At 38.2% G+C, this 17,565-nt stretch overlaps 1 protein-coding gene across 1 annotated transcript in view; it reads left to right on the top strand.

Annotated features, from left to right (window-relative positions):
- The window catches only part of LOC117387666 (protocadherin-15-like), a 199,864-nt gene that overhangs the window by 103,906 nt on the left and 78,393 nt on the right, over nucleotides 1-17,565 (top strand). The window contains exons 22-23 of the mRNA XM_055229827.1: nucleotides 13,162-13,281; nucleotides 14,726-14,911. Coding sequence (XP_055085802.1) covers nucleotides 13,162-13,281; nucleotides 14,726-14,911 — 306 coding nt within the window. The remainder of the gene's footprint in view (nucleotides 1-13,161; nucleotides 13,282-14,725; nucleotides 14,912-17,565) is intronic.

Here is a 17,565-nt window from a genome sequence, read left to right on the forward strand (position 1 = left end):
TCTTTTCTGTCTCACATTATGACTCCAGTCATTATTTTAAATACACCTCATTTGCATGTTTCACTCTTGGTGGTAAATTTAGCTTGTCAAAATGTGCCATACAATATTCATTTTGACAACTGCTATTATGGAAAAAGGTTTTCTACGTAGCTGGTAATGCAATTTGTTATGGTTTGATGCAGAATTAGAAATGAACCAAGAACAGAAATTGCCATAAAGTAGGAATAACTTGTTTTGCTCTTTCTATTCCTAAATACTCTAATCAGTATTCACCCAAAGCATAGAACTCGATTTATTCAGGAAAAAAATTTGTGCAATATTTTAGTTGCAAAAAAGCGAAAATATTTTACTCAAACTATATATCGGGAAATTGTTCAGCGTAATTCCAGATGGTAAAATCTGACGTTAGAGTTCAATCCTAATGTGCATGCTTTTGTTGTGTCCTTGGGCAAGACATTTACCTGACTTTAGACGGCACGTAGAGATCAGCTATTGGCGAAATAAATAAATGATAATACTGAAAGTCATGTATTTTTATTTATAATAGGACAAAATCAAAGGCCCTGTAAAGTGTACTATTTCACTTTAAACAGTTTGCAGTGGTCCAAAGTTATTTCTCACTTACTTTATGCATTCCTAATCCTAATCCTAATGATTCACTGCAATGAGTTTATAGGCGCTTTGCAAACTTTTCACAAGAGACCAGAGCGGGCTTTAGCTGTCACGGTAAAGCTAACAACAACTAGCATGTTATATCCTCATTATCGGACAATACAATGCTTTATAATTAGATGTAGACAGCACTCAGCAATATATGCAATTATACAATATATTTGCATTGTGGTTAGACCAATTTTGCTCAAATACATGGGAAAAAATCAGGTACAGGGCTTTTAAAAGATGTAATTAGTAAAAAAACCCCAATGTATTTCAGATTGAGTGACTAGTATAACACAAACAGGTGCAGTGTATTAAGGAGCAGCAGGACTCTTCACCTGGGCTGCCTCTCTATATCCTTGCACACAGACCGTTGGCCCTGCTCCAGAGCTAATAACTGTCTGCAGCTCCCCATTGCCCAGTCAGGGGTTGTGGCTAAATATGACACTTTGATAGGCTGTGATCTTTGGAGACGCTTCCTGCCTTTGGTGCCTGTCTGGATTTGTTCCAGGTTTAATACTTCGCCCTTACTCACCCGTGTCAGGCCTCTTTGATCACTGCGCCACAATGCCAGCCACTAAATGTTAATTATACCTCTTGCACAAACGCTCGGATTGCCTCTGTCGTAAATACACTAGGCCTATGTGTACTGCTATATCTTCGGTTCGCTCCTACGTGTCGGCGTTTTATTGAAAGCTAAGGGCGGTTTTCCAAGTTTGTTTCTAAGCTAAATGAATTCCACCCAATTGCCGGGGTGGGTCATAATGAGTTACAATGACTGCGATGGGGCGGCAGTGACTCAGATGGTAAAGAAGTCTTATAACTGTAAGAGTAGCTGCGCAATTCCAACTCCAAAAGCATATTGTTTTTGTGCTCACGGGCCAAACAACCACTTAAGGGAGCGTGACATCACCGATAACGGTCGGCTCCTCAAATGAAGCTCATCGAGGATAGCAGTTATGGGGCGAATCTGGAGTCGACTTCCATATTTGGAATTCCGACGGCAAGTATCATAGCAACCAAAGAGCCAATCTGGAGCGAGGCTGTTGCAGGTAACGCCCCTTCTCGCCGAAAACGACCCATGACCACTTCTAAATCCTCGACATAATATAATTCTCTTGTTGTTGTATACTATTTGCTCGAAGTAATTACAATCAATTTTTACAAAAGCGCTGTCTTGATAGCTACTTTATACTTTTATTTTTATAATTTGCAGATTGCTTGTCTTCATGGAGATGTTATTGCTTCTCCTGGAATGTTCCACAGTACAGCATTTAACTTAGGCCCATGTGTCTTGCATTTACAGGTGTTTATTTCCACAAATGCATTGAAAAACATGCATTCTTACTTTGAGCGGGCTTCCCTACTGTAAATTTCCCCGGTGGTGTCTTGTTTCCATGGAGATAGATATGTTTAATGCTTTATTGTGGACCATTCGAAGCATTGTGGCAGATCCGCCACTAGAACAATTACAAAGTGCACCCTTAACTACCCACCTTTGGTCAACTGGTCTAATCTGTAATAAAACATTTTCCCGGGTCCTTCTGTAATTTCATGAGAGGGCACTTGAACATGTTCCAATAATCCTGGACTCACGCTCTTCCTTGCGCCCCCTTTTGGACCGTTTCCAAGTCCAAACAGACGGCGCAATCCCTCAGCGGACACTCCAAGACACGACTCCGGGCGGCTTTCCAAATCCAGGGTCCTGCCTGGTATTAAACAGATTTCCGGAAGAATGAATGGACCTGACCTTGGTTTTGCCGACTCTGGGCTGAGCTTGAAAAGGATGGAAATGGGAAGAGAGAAGAGAGAGAGAGGGAGAAACTATGCAGCTCTTTCTTAATCTGAATTTCATGAGTTTCAGACATGGATTCTATTTTAAAGAGGAGAAACACATTCAAATATGGACACTGGTGGAATATAGAGAGGCAATGACCAGCGTGTTTTTCAACTTCTCAGACTGTGAAACTATGAAGTGGCTCACGTGTCCAAAACCATCCAGCCACATACCTTTAAATATAGTTATCTTATCTGTCTTTGACTTCGCTTAAAGCTGCAGTGTGCAACTTTTCTGATTGGGGTTTGGCCACCTGTTTGTCTTCATGGAGATGTTGTAGATTTGCCTAGAATATCCCACATTATGGCTTTGAATTTAAAGTTACAAGCCAAATCTTTGATAAAGCGAGGTATTTTGGAACAATAAAAACACTTAATATAATATAATAAATCCTTCCTTTGTGGTTGTATTGTTGTCATGGCAATGGAGAAATGCCTCATCTTCTCTTTATTGAGGCGATAAAAAGTCTGTATTTTCAACACTGCATGAAAAATAATAAAAGCGATGCACACGACGTTTGACATTAAACCTTTGCCGAATCTATAAAACTATTTTAGATACAGAAGGAATTAAAAACCCATCTTGGCACATCACTTTGTAAGACAACCTCATTTTTCTTATGCTTTCCACCTAATGATTTTACATAGCGCTGGGTTAGGGACAGTATATTCAACACCTCACCAGGCGCCCGTCTATTTTTATAGACCACCAGACGCTACTATAAAAGACCCCCACCGCTCCTTTGTACTGTCTTCCTCTGTCTGAATATCAATTCCCGAATGAAATAACAGTAAACCTTAAAGTTGCATGATGTAACTTTTCTAACGGCAAGTCCATCAGCTGTTTGTCTTCATGGAGATATGATTACTTTGACTCAAAATGTTCCATAGTACAGCATTCTACAGACTGTTCCCTCTAAACTGCGCGCGTGCGCAATTGCGCACTGCTGACACGGTCTCCGCACACAGAAAAATCTGTGCTGCGCACAAAAAAAATCAAACCGGAATTGAAAATAAAATAAACACACAACAATTAATTCTGCGCTTTTTTTCAACGTGAGTCAGTGAGTGTGACCGGGGACGAGCTGCTCCAGACAATTATGTGATTCACATACGTATTTGCGCAGCTTATGTCCCGCTACCAGAGTTTTAGCCGATGTGACCGATGTGGAGTGAAGACTCGCTCATGATGCTAATGATGCTAATGATGCTAAGTTTTTATCCCCTTAACGTTTCGACGGGCCGCCCTCGGGCGCACTGTTACGCACTGTTTTGCAGCAGTTTTGCGTTTTAAACATGACGAAACGGACAAAACTAAAGAAGTACACGACCGAGGACACTGTGGATGTTTGTACAAGTTAAACTAGAGGCATCTCGGACCCGGAGCGGTTCGTGGAACCGAGTGAAGATCTCATGGTGGACTCAGGAGCAGAGGACCTTATGTTTTGATGGACTGGATGCTGTTCCTGATCGGTAAGCGTGGTTTATTTTGCTATTGACATAATTGTGGGTCAAATATATCATGCGTAATCATTAGCATTAGCTAATGCCAATCTGCGCCGAGCGGGTCCGAGTTGGTCCGAGCGGGACACGATCCTCCAACCTCTAACCACTGAGCCACTGTCACAGAATGAGTGTCACACTGTACAATCATGTACAGTGTGTTCTTAGTTTCCAGTGTGTGTTTGTTTACATTTTGAAGTGTGTGATTTGTAAATATATATTTATTTTGACCCATACCACTCGTTTTGAATATATTTTATATACAAATACACATTATATATTGTGTTTTGATATGATATGTAAATGTACAGTAATAGAGCAGCTGTGCAGATACAGATTCCTCTCACTGTGTATTGGTCATTGATACTGTCACTAGTTTATGAGTTGTAAAAATCAAATGATCGTGTCATATACTGAAAAAGAGTTAACGGACTGTCTCCCAGACACAGTAGGACAATCTCACTCAGTGCACAGCAAAAGCTTCACACGATGGCTTATACTCATAATACAAGTCAGAGCTTTATCATAAAAATGTTAAGTGTGTTTTCAACATTGGAGTTTACAGTTGTCTTGGTTTGGGTGGAAGCTCATGTTTTTCCATAGTTAAAATTAAATATTTATACTTCCAATAGCATTAACATACTACACAGGTCATGAGCAAGATTTTTGTCATTTTCATTGTATAAGTGGCTAAAGCACTTAATTAAAAGTCTTATAACAGAAATGTAAATGCGGTAATTTGATTCTTTTAATAAACCATTTAACTTGGATGGATGTGATGCAGCATGACCACAGTGCACACGTCTGATGTTGCTCACAGTGGCCCATGGGACACTCAGGGAGTTTGTGTGTTTGCTCAGACTCGTGAAAAGTTAGAGGGAACATTGATTCTACTTATTTTTCATGGATTCAACCACAAAAACATCTTGAATAACATGGATTCTACCTTGACACAGATTAGTTTAAAGACATACTGCGGAACATTCCAGGCAAATGGCGTAGCATCTCCACGAAGACAAGCAAATGGCGGATCCTCCATAAGTTACAACTTGATTTTAAAGTGATTTTAAAATACGCAGACATTGCTTAATTGGTTAAGCGGTCAGATCCAGTGATCCACAGGTTGGCGGTGCGATTCCAGCTCCCACAGATGAATACTGTTGTTGTATCCTTGGGCAAGACACTTACATGACACTTTTATGAACGTGTGTATGAATGGGTGAGTGGTTCCTTGATGTGAGACACTTTGAAGGTAGAAATGCGCTATATAAAAAAGTGACCACTGATCATACATACATTCTATAAGTATTATTCACAAGAAATATATAATGCAACTCTGACCACGTAATGAACCAACATCCGAAAGTGCGAGTTAAAAGCGTAATAACAGTTAAAGTACCTTATTCATCTCTTAAAAAGTTGTCCTGTTCCATCCCTATGCGCGCCTTTGCTAATTACATGTCAAGATGGCTACGCTAGGCCCCAAAATGTCTCACGCACCTCCATACTCAGCGAGAGAATGAGTCATTGAAACCTCGCGCTGCACTTTCACCAAGACACTATGAAAAATTGAAACTTTTGGGTGGACTTGATTGCCTGTCTCTATCAGAAGCAAGAGTGGAAGAAATTGCTTTAATGATGCCAGTTATATTTTGATTCAGTGCAGCACTTTTAAATTGATCTCAATGGGAAACTAGAAGGGCACACGCCAACCACCACCACCACAGAGGTAATTAGGTCAGGGGTACGTAATTGGTTGTCTTCTTAAGAGTTGGCAAAAAAAAAAAAAAAATGACATGAAAAAGTGCACTTACCCTTGTGCTGAGAGGTAGAGTTTTTATTTTTTTCAATGGCACAATGTGTGACTCTTACAGATATTTCTCTACTATACACATTAAAGCTGCACTGTGCTACTTTTTCTGGTAGACGTTCCTTCGTGGAGACGTTATTATTTTGCCGCAGTATAGATAAGTCGTCTTAGCCCTTTATTTATTTATTGAAAAACATGAATTCTTACGTGTTCCACAGATCTAAGCTTGACCTGCTGGCGTCACTGCCTCGTCTCCAAGTATAAGCAGTATAAGTATAAGCAGTATAAGTATAAGCAGTATAAGTATAAACAGTATAAGTATAAGCAGTATAAGTATAAGCTCGACGTCTGCATCTGCTTCTGCTTGTTGTTTTTAGCTTTACCGTCACAGCAAAACTCCGCTCTCGTCTCTGAAAATTGTGAATATCACTTATAAACTCATAAATTCTCACAATTCATAAGGTAAATGAGAAATGACTAACTGACCTTTAAGTTTAATACCATACTATGTAACATTCCAGGCAAAGTAGTAACATCTCCATGGCGATTTCTCTTGTATTTTGCGTTGTCTTGACTTGTATCATTCAGGGCTAAATGTGGCGACAATAGCCGAGTTGGTAGATGACATAAAAATATAATTGTTTGAGCGGTCCAATCCACTGACCCACAGGTTGTCGGTGAGATTCCAGCGCTCACAGGTGAATACTGCCACTGTGCCCTTGAGCAAGACACCTGTTGTACGAATGTGTGTGCGAATGTAAAGCGCATTGAGTGTCCTGAAGGTGGAAAAGAGCTATATAAAAATGTGACTATTTACTATCACTAAATGCTCTATTTCTATGTCTCTCATTACACATCCCAATTTATCTTTGAATATATGTATTTTTTCCATGTGTTGCTTTCCTCAATTTTATACTCATATTGTGCCATATCTCCCAGCCCTATACTTTTTACCACCGCACTGACATCTATACTTCCGGTACAACTTTCTCCAGTGGAAATGTCTATTACATTGAGCTGAGGCGAGGCACAAATCTTACCCGAGGGTCCCTGGAAAACGCAAATAAGACAATCATATCTTTACACCGTATATGGTACTATATTCTGCACTGATGCCGTGTCTAACTCAGAACTCATCCTATACTGTTATGAGATCTGACAATACGCTTTATTGGTGCAATGAGAAGTGGAGGAAAGAACTGTAATGTAGTTTATGCCAGAGATACTTTCTATGAGTAAAGTTGTGGGTGAGGAAATTGACTAAATCAACCAAGATGAACCAAGAAATGAACTGAAGGTAGTGTGTAGTGTGATGGGAGGTGTACAATTTTATTTTTTACACAAACGCAATAGCGTGTGCGTCTATGGACTGGAGATAAGTATTAAGATAGAAAGTGATAGTGAGATTATATGAGCCAATTCCAGGAACTATATTGTACCAATTGGATACAAATAATGCTAGCTACTTCTTTAAAGATGCAGTACGTAACTTTTCTGTTGAGGGTATGCTAGCAACTTGAAGTTATTATTGCGTTACCTGAAATGTTCCACTGTATGACATTAGAACTATCTATTTGGCATTTATTTCATTACAGGTGTTAAAAATACACTGAAAAATACACATTCAGCAGGATTGCCTCTCACCTGCTTGTCTCCATGGAGATAGATAAGTTTAATGGCATACTGTGGAACATTGAAGCACGTGTTGCACCCTTCACCAGACAGTCACGTAGTGCAGTGAAGTTTCTGGAAGTACTTTATCTGTAATGAACATTTTGCGCAGGTGAAAGAAAAACTTCAACACAACACCAGACTTTGCAAAAACTAAAATCGGATTTGACATTAAACAAAACCACATCTTCTTAACAAGGTTTTTATCTTGTGAAAAAAGTTTTATCAATTCCTCCTTCCTTTCAAGAATTATAAAATCTTCCCTAATTTGATCACACATTAAGCACTCGTTAGACAAACAGAAGTCTATTCTTTCACCAGAGCCTTATTCCGTAATGGCAAATCCAACGAGTTTATTTTACATGTACGACATAAGTTATAGTTTACAATGATACAAAACAAGTTAATAATATCAAACCTGCCCCAAATCATTGATAATAAAAAGATAAACCATCTCAAGGGGCTTATCCTTCAAATAAAGACAATTATTAAGTTAAAAAAAAGACCTAAACTGACAAAAGGGAAGTGAAACTGTTGGAATTTTGTACCAAATCAAGATCCAATCGTTTCAAATGGTCTATTGTGCAAGTTTAGATATTCGAGTTCAAATTTGAAGGAAATATATGTTTGTTTTTTTAATAAGAAATCAAATCACAAAGCATAATCGGTCAATATGAAGAGAATGTTTTGTTTCTGTATCAGCCATATCGCCCATCCCTAAATCTAACCCCATAAAAACACATTTAATTTAAAACGCAGTACCTCGAATGCATGTATTTGTGCTAGGGCTGATCAATATATCGCAAAAAATATATATCGATATCACTGTACACAATAACCGATATCACAAGAAAATAAATACATCACCAAACATTTTACATTACACTATTTTCTGATCATTTATAATTCTGTTTCCTCATCACAAACAGACCTGGAGTTGTGTTTTGTTTCATTCATGCATTTAACACAAACGCTGCATATTTAGGTTCTTCTCTCAAACAGAAAACACTCTGTTCCACCTTGTGATGTCATCATGTGGTAATACAGGAAGTGCTCCACTGTGTTTTTAAACTCCACACATCTTCACTAGAATCATTTGAACGATTTCAGCCCTGGAATTGCTAATTTCTGCTAAATAAAACGTTAAAGTTAGCTGTTAACTTGAAAACTACCACTTCATGACATCACAAGGTGGAACAGGACATTTTGAGCTTTGGAGATATAGACAGACTAATAATAAAAAGTTACTCAACAAAAAGGCATGTTTGTGTTTTATTTTAATTTAACTGATCTGATCGTGCCAAAGTATATATTAAAATACCACAATAATATCGTTAACACAAATACGCGCAATACAAAACACCGTTAACGAATACACTCGCGTCGTCCGCTAATGCACTTTTGTCAAGATGTCCTCAATAATATTTGGCCTCACTGTTGAACCACTAATAACTGAACGGAGCATTCTGAGTACATCACAACAAACCGCTTCACATATGAGTCTCACTGTGCAACGTTGCATAGAAACGATCAGTGCACGTCTGACACAGATGTTGGTGCGAGCGCAAATTATACCGACTGCTAATGAGCAAGGAGTCGAGAGAACATGGGACGCCGTATGGTAGGGCGCTGTGAGGGAATGCTTGGTTAGCGTCAGAACACAGAAGTTTGGGGGGGTTTGTAATTGAAACGGTTTATTCGTGTTAAAGAGAAAGTACCACATTAACCTTGATTGGTTTGATAAGCACTGTTTGGAATTTTATGTTAATTTGTGATTCACTGGGAAAATGTAATTACGCGTTTGGTTTGGTTTAGAGGTTCTTTGGTTGGTGTTTCTACGTAGGGATTGTAGTAGCTGTATACATTGTATTATACATTATATTATACTAAGAACTGTATCAGTAAAAGTAAATGTTGCACAGTGTTATAATGCAGTTGTGTTTTGTTTCATTTACTCATGTTTAACTCACCAACCCTGCAAATTTAGGCTGAGTTCTTCTCTCAAATAGAAAACACTCTGTTCCACCTTGTGATGTCATCATGTGGTAACACAGGAAGTGCTCCACTGTGTTTTAAACTCCACACACCTTCACTAGAATAATTTGGATAATTTCAGCCCTGGGATTTCCTATCTCTACTAAACAAAAAGGCAAAAGCTAGCTGTTCATTTAAAAACTACCACTTCATGACATCACAAGGTGGAACAGAGCATTTTGAGTTTTGGAAATGTAGACAGACTAATAATAAAGGATTACTCAAACATGTGTGAATGAAGCAAAACACAACTTCAGGTCTGTTTTTGAGGAGGGAACAACATTCTAACTAAAGCTCACAAGAGTCAAGTTTGCGTAATATAGGACCTTTATATATTATGTATTTTTCGTTTTTAGTAACACCAGATCTAATCCTGGACTTTATCAGACCTGAATTAGCTAAACTTGGCCTAAAACGCACTAAAATGACTAAAACATGGATAAGGCATGGCTAGATCTTTGCACCTGACCCAATGTGAGTATGTCTGCGTACTCTGGTGTATGAATGTGTGTGGATGGAGTGGTTCCTTGATGTTTTTGGAGATAACAAATAATGGAATAAAAAGTATAACAAAGTATATAACCAAAACTTCTTATAAGGCTGCAAAAAGAGTACAGGACATTTCTATTGGATTGGAATAATCCCAACAACAGATATTAATTTCTGTCAGCACTACCCACCTTTGCTACCAACTCTTTTTATTTCGAACAGAGAATAAGCAGATTTGTATCACTTTAACTTTTGCCATTATCTCCCAGAGCCGAAAAGTGTGTAGTAGTTTCTATGTATTTTGGGTGACCAGACTTGTGGGTGATTACTAGTGTGGCTGGACGTCATGCGGTGTTGTTTTCCATCCATGAAATGTCAGTGAATGTCAGCGCTTGTGTGTTTCGCCAAAGCGACATCGTACTATCGAGTTATTGAGAATGTGAACAGTGTGAACGCCAGGCCCGTCTTCAGAATAAACCATGTCTGCGAATCAGTCCATTACTCCAAACAACTCCAGATAATCAACCCAAAAGCTAGGCGCACTGTTTAATTTATACAACTCCCAGAATGCACTGCTTCGAAGAATACAAATCAAACGAGGCCATTCGTGCTTTTGAAGGCAGAGGGAAGAAAATGATGTTTAATCGCCGTAGTTACAATGTCAAAATTAGATGAATCTTTAATGATCCATAATGCCAGCGTAAATGACTAATGAGAATTAAACATTAAGAGATATTCTGTGTCACTTTTAAGCCACTGTTTAGCTGTCAGTGACTTATTGAAAGACAACATTTACATAAAATTGGCTTTTCGCAAATGTGTTCTTGGTGTAAATAGGATTTTTGTATTCTGGCCAATGCAGTGTCCCAGAAAACAACAAAATAACATAGCCAGCCAACCAGCAGGATCAGTGCAAGCAAAACATATTAAAATAACATAATGCAACTTTTTCTAACAGCAAAAATATAGCCTTGGAATAATTGAAATGTGAAGCTACAAAAACATTTGGACAATTCTTTGACCTTGAGCAGGAGGAGAAAATGTTCCTCATTCAGAACACCTGGACTTGGGCAGTCATCCGAAATCTTGACCTATTATTTACAGAAATATGCTAGTCCCTGCACATTTAAGAGTTTGTGCTATACAAAGCAGACCTTGAATTGCCCAAACTTTTTTTTTCTGTTTCATAATGTAGTTTTACTCATTTTACACATTTATTTTAATACACGTCTTTATACATGTCTTTTAAGATAATCCACAGTCAACTTCCATTCACTTCACACTTTGCCACAACCAACGTGCACATCTTCATTCAAAGGCGCTGTACCTTACGTTTACTATCTTTAAAACATGAAAAACAGAACTACTTCATTTTACATGAATGGTTTGCAGTGGTCCAAAGTTATTCCTTACTTCCTTCAGGCATTTTGACTATCCTAGTTATTCACCATAATGAGTTTATAAGCTCTTCTCTCAACTTTCAGAGTCCAGAGTAGAGTTTTGCTGTCATGGTGAAGCTAACAATGCAGCATGCTAACGCGCTGTGGGTATATTTTGACCTCAAGAGCTGCTTATGCAATATATCCATATATATCCATACTGAGGTGACACAAAAATGTGGAAAATCAGGTATAGGGCCTTTAATTATTCAAACCTTTGCTAATTAATTTGCTTTTTTTTTTACATCCCTATATATATATATATATATATATATATATATATATATATATATATATATATATTTCCAATCATTGTACTATTGACGGCAAGTTGAAATATATCCAATCTGTGTGTCCACTCCATACTATTACATTACATTTGAGTGGAGCCATGACATTACAACATGTATAAACCCTGAATAAGTCCGCTGAAGCTGCTGACACCAGAACACATGCACTTAAGAGGAGGCAGGAGTCCAAGGTTTGGGCTTGTCATTTTGTCAACACTTTAGGAACTGGTGTCAGTCTGTGGACAGGGCCAGAGCAACAAACAAAAGGGAGAGCTGTGAAACTGTGAAACTGTAAACACACTGTCACTCTACATCGGGCCCACTGCTCCTGCTGCTGCTATAACGGGGGCAAAAGTGAGATAAATAAATGCATGTACGATAACTTTAGCTACAATTATGGCTGTGTACATTGATATTTACTGAATGAAAGTGCGCTTTACAGTACACTGTTTATTGATGCACCATAATATATCTAAAGAATTAGTATTTATTCAAGTTGTAAGCCTTTCTGCAATATTTCTTTAAATATAATACATTAAACTGTTAACTGTTGACATTACGAACATAGTAAACGGTAAATGGTCAGGTGTTTCTATAATGCTTTTCCACCTCCAAGGCACTCAAAGAGCTTTACATCAAGGAGCCACTCACCCATTCACACACATATTCATCCACCAGTGTACACAGACACCAGGGGCACTATGAGTTAAGGACACAACAATAGCATTGTGGGAACTGGAATCGCACCGTCAACCTGTGGATCAGTGCATATGATCGCTCAAAATCCCAGTATTTACAGTAATTAACATGTTTTACAACTGTCCAGGGGCAAAGTGGAGTTTTGGTATCAAGGCACCGTTAACAACAGCTAACAACACTACTTCCAAGTTTGCGATTTTTAAAACGCAGCTAGGTCTAGTGTCGTTAAAAACATCACCTGCAGTAAATAAGTAGCAAAATGTTACTGATTTCACCATCTGCGTCTCAAATCTTATCGTATTACAAATAAATAAATACAATAAAACAATAAAAAGTTTTACTAGGCTTTATTTTTATCACTTTTATTTGGTCTCAGGATTTTACTTTTGTTTTATTGGTCTTATTTTACAAAAGCCAATTTGCCTATTTTTGCATTTCACTTTGGAAACTGCTCTGTTTGTACAGCCTGCTACAGAAATAAACTGTGTTGGATACAGTTCAATACATGATTACTGCATCTTTTGATTTTACAGTTAGGAGGTGTAAACTTTTGCCAGGCGTAAAGCAGATTTTTACAACATGTCTGCTCTCACACTCCCTCCCTCACACTCTTTTTAATCAGTAGAGCGACGGCCTCTGGGGTGGCACTATAATGGGTTGTAATCAATGTCTCCTCTCTGATTGGACAGCGTCTCCATCTTTGTTTATTTGTTGCTCTTGTTGTTGTCTCCAGGCCACAGACCCGGACTTGGGCGAGAGCGGTCAGGTCCATTATCGTCTCGTCAACCACCAGAGACTGTTTTCCATCAACGCCACAGGAGCCATCGCCACCGCAGCGCCACTGGACAGAGAGGTAATGGGCTTATCAATTACATGACAGGACAACAGGATCATGTATGGTGGAGGGATCGTGAGAACGGCTAAGAACCAAGGCAGCTGTGTTTTCTTAAAGGTGCACTAACTTTGCTGGTGGCCTGTCTGTCTCTGTCTCCATGTTATTACTTTGCCCGGAATGTTCCACAATATATTCTCTTGACAGATCTGACCTGCATGTAACTTGGCCTGATGGCGTCACCTTGTCTTCATGGAGATAAATAAGTTTAATACCATACTAAAGAACTTTCAGGAGTAGGCATTAACATTTCCATGGAGACGGCAGATCGGTGGCAGGCAGTGACGGACTCTCCACCAGAAAAGTTACATAATAATTTAGATGATATTCCAATATTCAGAGTGGTGTCAATTTTCTTTTGATACAGTGCTAGTAAACGCACACTTTATTTTACCTCTGAATATTATACATAAAGGTACACTGTGTATCTTTTCTAGCTGGCTGTTCGCCACCTGCTTGTTTCCATGGAGATGTTTTTGTTTTTGCTGAAATGTTCCACAGTTTGGCGTTCAGTGGTGAAAGGTAATGAAGTACAAGTTGAAAGTACTGTGCCTAAGTAGAATTTTTAAGTATCTGTACTTTACTTAAGTTCATTTTACAGTGGATACTTTTTACTTTTACTGTACTTCACTACATTTGAGAGCAGTATCTGTACTTTCTAGTCCACCAAAAACAAGTCAAAAGTACATTTCATATGATTTAAGTGATTATTTTTTATCATGTCCGCGATAACATACTGACTAAAGTTTTCGAGTTCAAACTTTGGCTTTGAGCAAACAAAAATAAATACACAAAATTCATAAGAAAATTGAATGATTCATATTGCAACTGTTGATCAAAATCTATATAATTTTAAAATCAATATCACTACATTTAACACGTCAAGAAATGAGCGAGACTTGTGTGAAGTACCTTTACTATTTACTCTTAAAGTAAAATTTTAAATGGGCACTAAATACTTTTACTTAAGTAACAAAATCAAGTACTTCATCCACCACTGATGACATTTAACGTTTCTATTTTCATGGAGGCAAGCAAGGGGAGCCACTAAGCCACGTTAAATCTGTAAAGATCCATCCGACTCACAGTAAAAATGCTTATGTTCAATGTATTTTTGAGCTATAGAAACGTCTAAGTTTGTATGTTTAATGCCATGCTGTGGAACCTTCCATCCAACCAATAACACAAAACAATAACAATAATGGAGACAAGCGGGTGGCAGAAATATATTAAAACATTTCTGAATATAAAATGAATGCGCAACTTGATCATTGCGTCCTTGATCTATTACCAAAACATTTCAAACTATTAAAACTACAACTAAAATCATGCTTTTATATCACATTTGAATCGTCAGTTTGCAGATTGCTGTAAACTTCCAAATCTCCCCTGTGTGATCTTACAGGAGAGAGGCCACTACTTCCTCATTGTGGAGGCGTCGGACAGCGCAGTGGACCCCCGCAGATCCAGACTGACCCTTTTCATCACGGTGCAGGACGTGGATGACAACAGCCCGGTTTTCACCCAGCAGCAGTACCGCGTGGAGCTGCCCGAGAACAGCCCCAAAGACACCGTCATCCTGGAGCTGAAGGTGAGCGAATGCAACGCCCCCAAGGCTACAAACTATACACTGCATTATGCATGAATGTATTTATGAGAGCGCTCCGGGGCAAGAATTTTTACGGTCATTTGGTGAATTCCAACGAGTCCACCGCAAATCCCGAGAGAGGAAACATTTAAAGAGTGAGGAATAACATACATTGTAAATATTGGAATGGTTACTTACTATGAAACGCCAGCAATAAGATTTTCATTTGATGCATACTGAATGTACAGAGAGACAGTGGAATAGAATACAGATGTGCGATTGTAGCTTTAATAATGGCAATCTACAAAGTTGCACTACGTAACTTTTCTTCGTGTCTCCAAGGAGATGTTATTACTTTGCTTGGAGTGTTCTATGATATTGACCAACATATAATAAATAGTAATAACACAAGGAGAATTCTTAAAAGACAAACTTATATGTGAGAAACAGCTGTAGGGAAAGTGTAATAGACTTTTGGTGAGGAGGAGGAAACTGGGAGGTTGATGAGGCTAATAGTTTTGCTGCTGTGCTAAGAAGGATAATATTGAGAGTGAGAATATTTTTATATAATGTGACTTGAGTGGTAATTGTTTGAATACCAAATGCAAGAAGAAGCTGCAGTCTCCGGCTTTCCCTGTAAAATTAATCACATAGCTTAATTAATATCAACAAAGTTTGAAGTTATTTCAATCAAAAATAAGAAACATACTTTCACATCTTCTCGTTGCCCGGACTTCACTCCACTTTGCCTGTAGGACTTAATTACTGCAGTTAATTGAAGCTAAAGCTACGCAGCTCCGCTCAAGAATTCATGTAAGCCAGCGCCTCATGTCAGTGCGCTGTTAATTGGCTGACTTTTAACATTCCAGTCAGAGTTTGAAAAGTATCAAGACCCGGAAAGTTGGAGCCAGCGGGACGTGGCGGGACCAATTGAGCTACAAAGACTACAATAGTTTTCCCCACTTTGAAATGTGCGATTGTTACACTGAACAGAGCACACCAGGTGGACTGTAAAAGACCAGTACTACAAGCCAATTCACCAAAGACATAATGAAAATCCCCTCATACTGTAGTACTACTACTGCAGCTACTGGCAAAAACATAAAATATTCACTTCACCATGAAAAATGTGCTGCTGTGAAACTCTCTTGCTCTTTTGGTCAGAGGAGGACAAAGGAGGCCAAAATGTACTAGAATAGGAGTGCAGTAAGTTCAGATGATATGAAGTGAAAATCGGAGGAAAGTGTTTAGTGAAAATGTGATACTGAAGCACTAATAATGATCATTTTGATAACTGATTGTGGATTTGACATGTTGGCAAAGAAATAAATGAGAAGACAATACATTGTAATATTTGGAGAAGAGTTTTGTATGCATGTATCCATATTTGTGGAATTGTACACATCTTTTACTACGTATTACAAAGTGCAAAGGTTTCAAAATAAATGTAATATCGCAAATTAAAACATAAATTGATCTGAATAATTATGTGTGATCTCTCAGCCATGCAGGTAGGTTCCACTGCAAAAGAAAATTGAATTAGGTGAACAGGACAAAGGTTTTTTAGAAGTAAATATGCAGCTTCTTCAGTTCAGGACATCATGGTTAAAAGCAGATACTTATTACTGTATACAACTTGTGTGTGTTTGTGTAATCCTTCAGCTGTCCAGATCCAGTGTTGGGCGTCTTACTTCAAAAGTGTAATTAGTTATAGTTACAAGTTACTTACTCAGTTACTTTTTGGGAGAAGTAACTAGTTACTAGGCATAGTAACTATGCCGTTATTTATTATGTTAAAACAATAAAAACACAATAGATGTGAACCTTTACCTTTAACATTTATTTCACTTTAACAGATTGCAACTATATTGCATTTGTTTACAAGTAAATTATAGAATGTATCAAAAATAAAATATATATATAAAAAAATGTCATTTGAAGTGCAAATAAATAAACATGTCACACATCATTTCCCATCATGCATTAAGCGTTTGTAGTCCATGCAGGCGGCCGTAGTCGGTGGAGAGCTGCTGCGCTTGCCTTGCGCAAAAACTTCCCATTACCGACACACAGGTTACGTCAGAGCATGTCTGCGCCCACCTTGCTCATCTCAAACAAGTCTTTTATCTCACCCCAGCCTCCTCTTTCACCAAAGAAACACAACAGCTTTGCAGCTCCTCGGCTGAGAGACTCTGATGAAGAGCAGAGTGAACTCAATTAAAAGTAACGCACATTTTATTGTCAGTAACGGTAACGGCGTTGGGACGCTGGGAAAAGATTACTCCGTTAGTGAAAAAATAACGCAGTTAGTAACGCCGTTATAGTTTAACTCCGTTTTTCCCAACACTGTCCAGATCTATAGCAAAACTTAAATAAATTCGAAACTTCTTCACTCTACTAAAACTTCCGGTTGACTGAATTATTTTTTTATTTTGCAAGTAGGGTTTGTTAGTTCCAGTGTAGCTCCTTCATTCAAGCAGATATAAGAAAGTGACTTACCAATATCCCATCATATTCACTACTAAAACTTTTGTCCAGTTGACAGAATTCAATTTTCTTTTTGGATGTGTTTATATATATGTGTAATTTGGATATGAGCTAAAAGCTGTATTCACAAATATTCAAATAGTAATGGAATAAAACCTAACTGCATGTCC

This window comes from Periophthalmus magnuspinnatus, chromosome 19 (genome assembly GCF_009829125.3).
Source record: "Periophthalmus magnuspinnatus isolate fPerMag1 chromosome 19, fPerMag1.2.pri, whole genome shotgun sequence".
Classification (NCBI taxonomy): domain Eukaryota; kingdom Metazoa; phylum Chordata; class Actinopteri; order Gobiiformes; family Gobiidae; genus Periophthalmus; species Periophthalmus magnuspinnatus.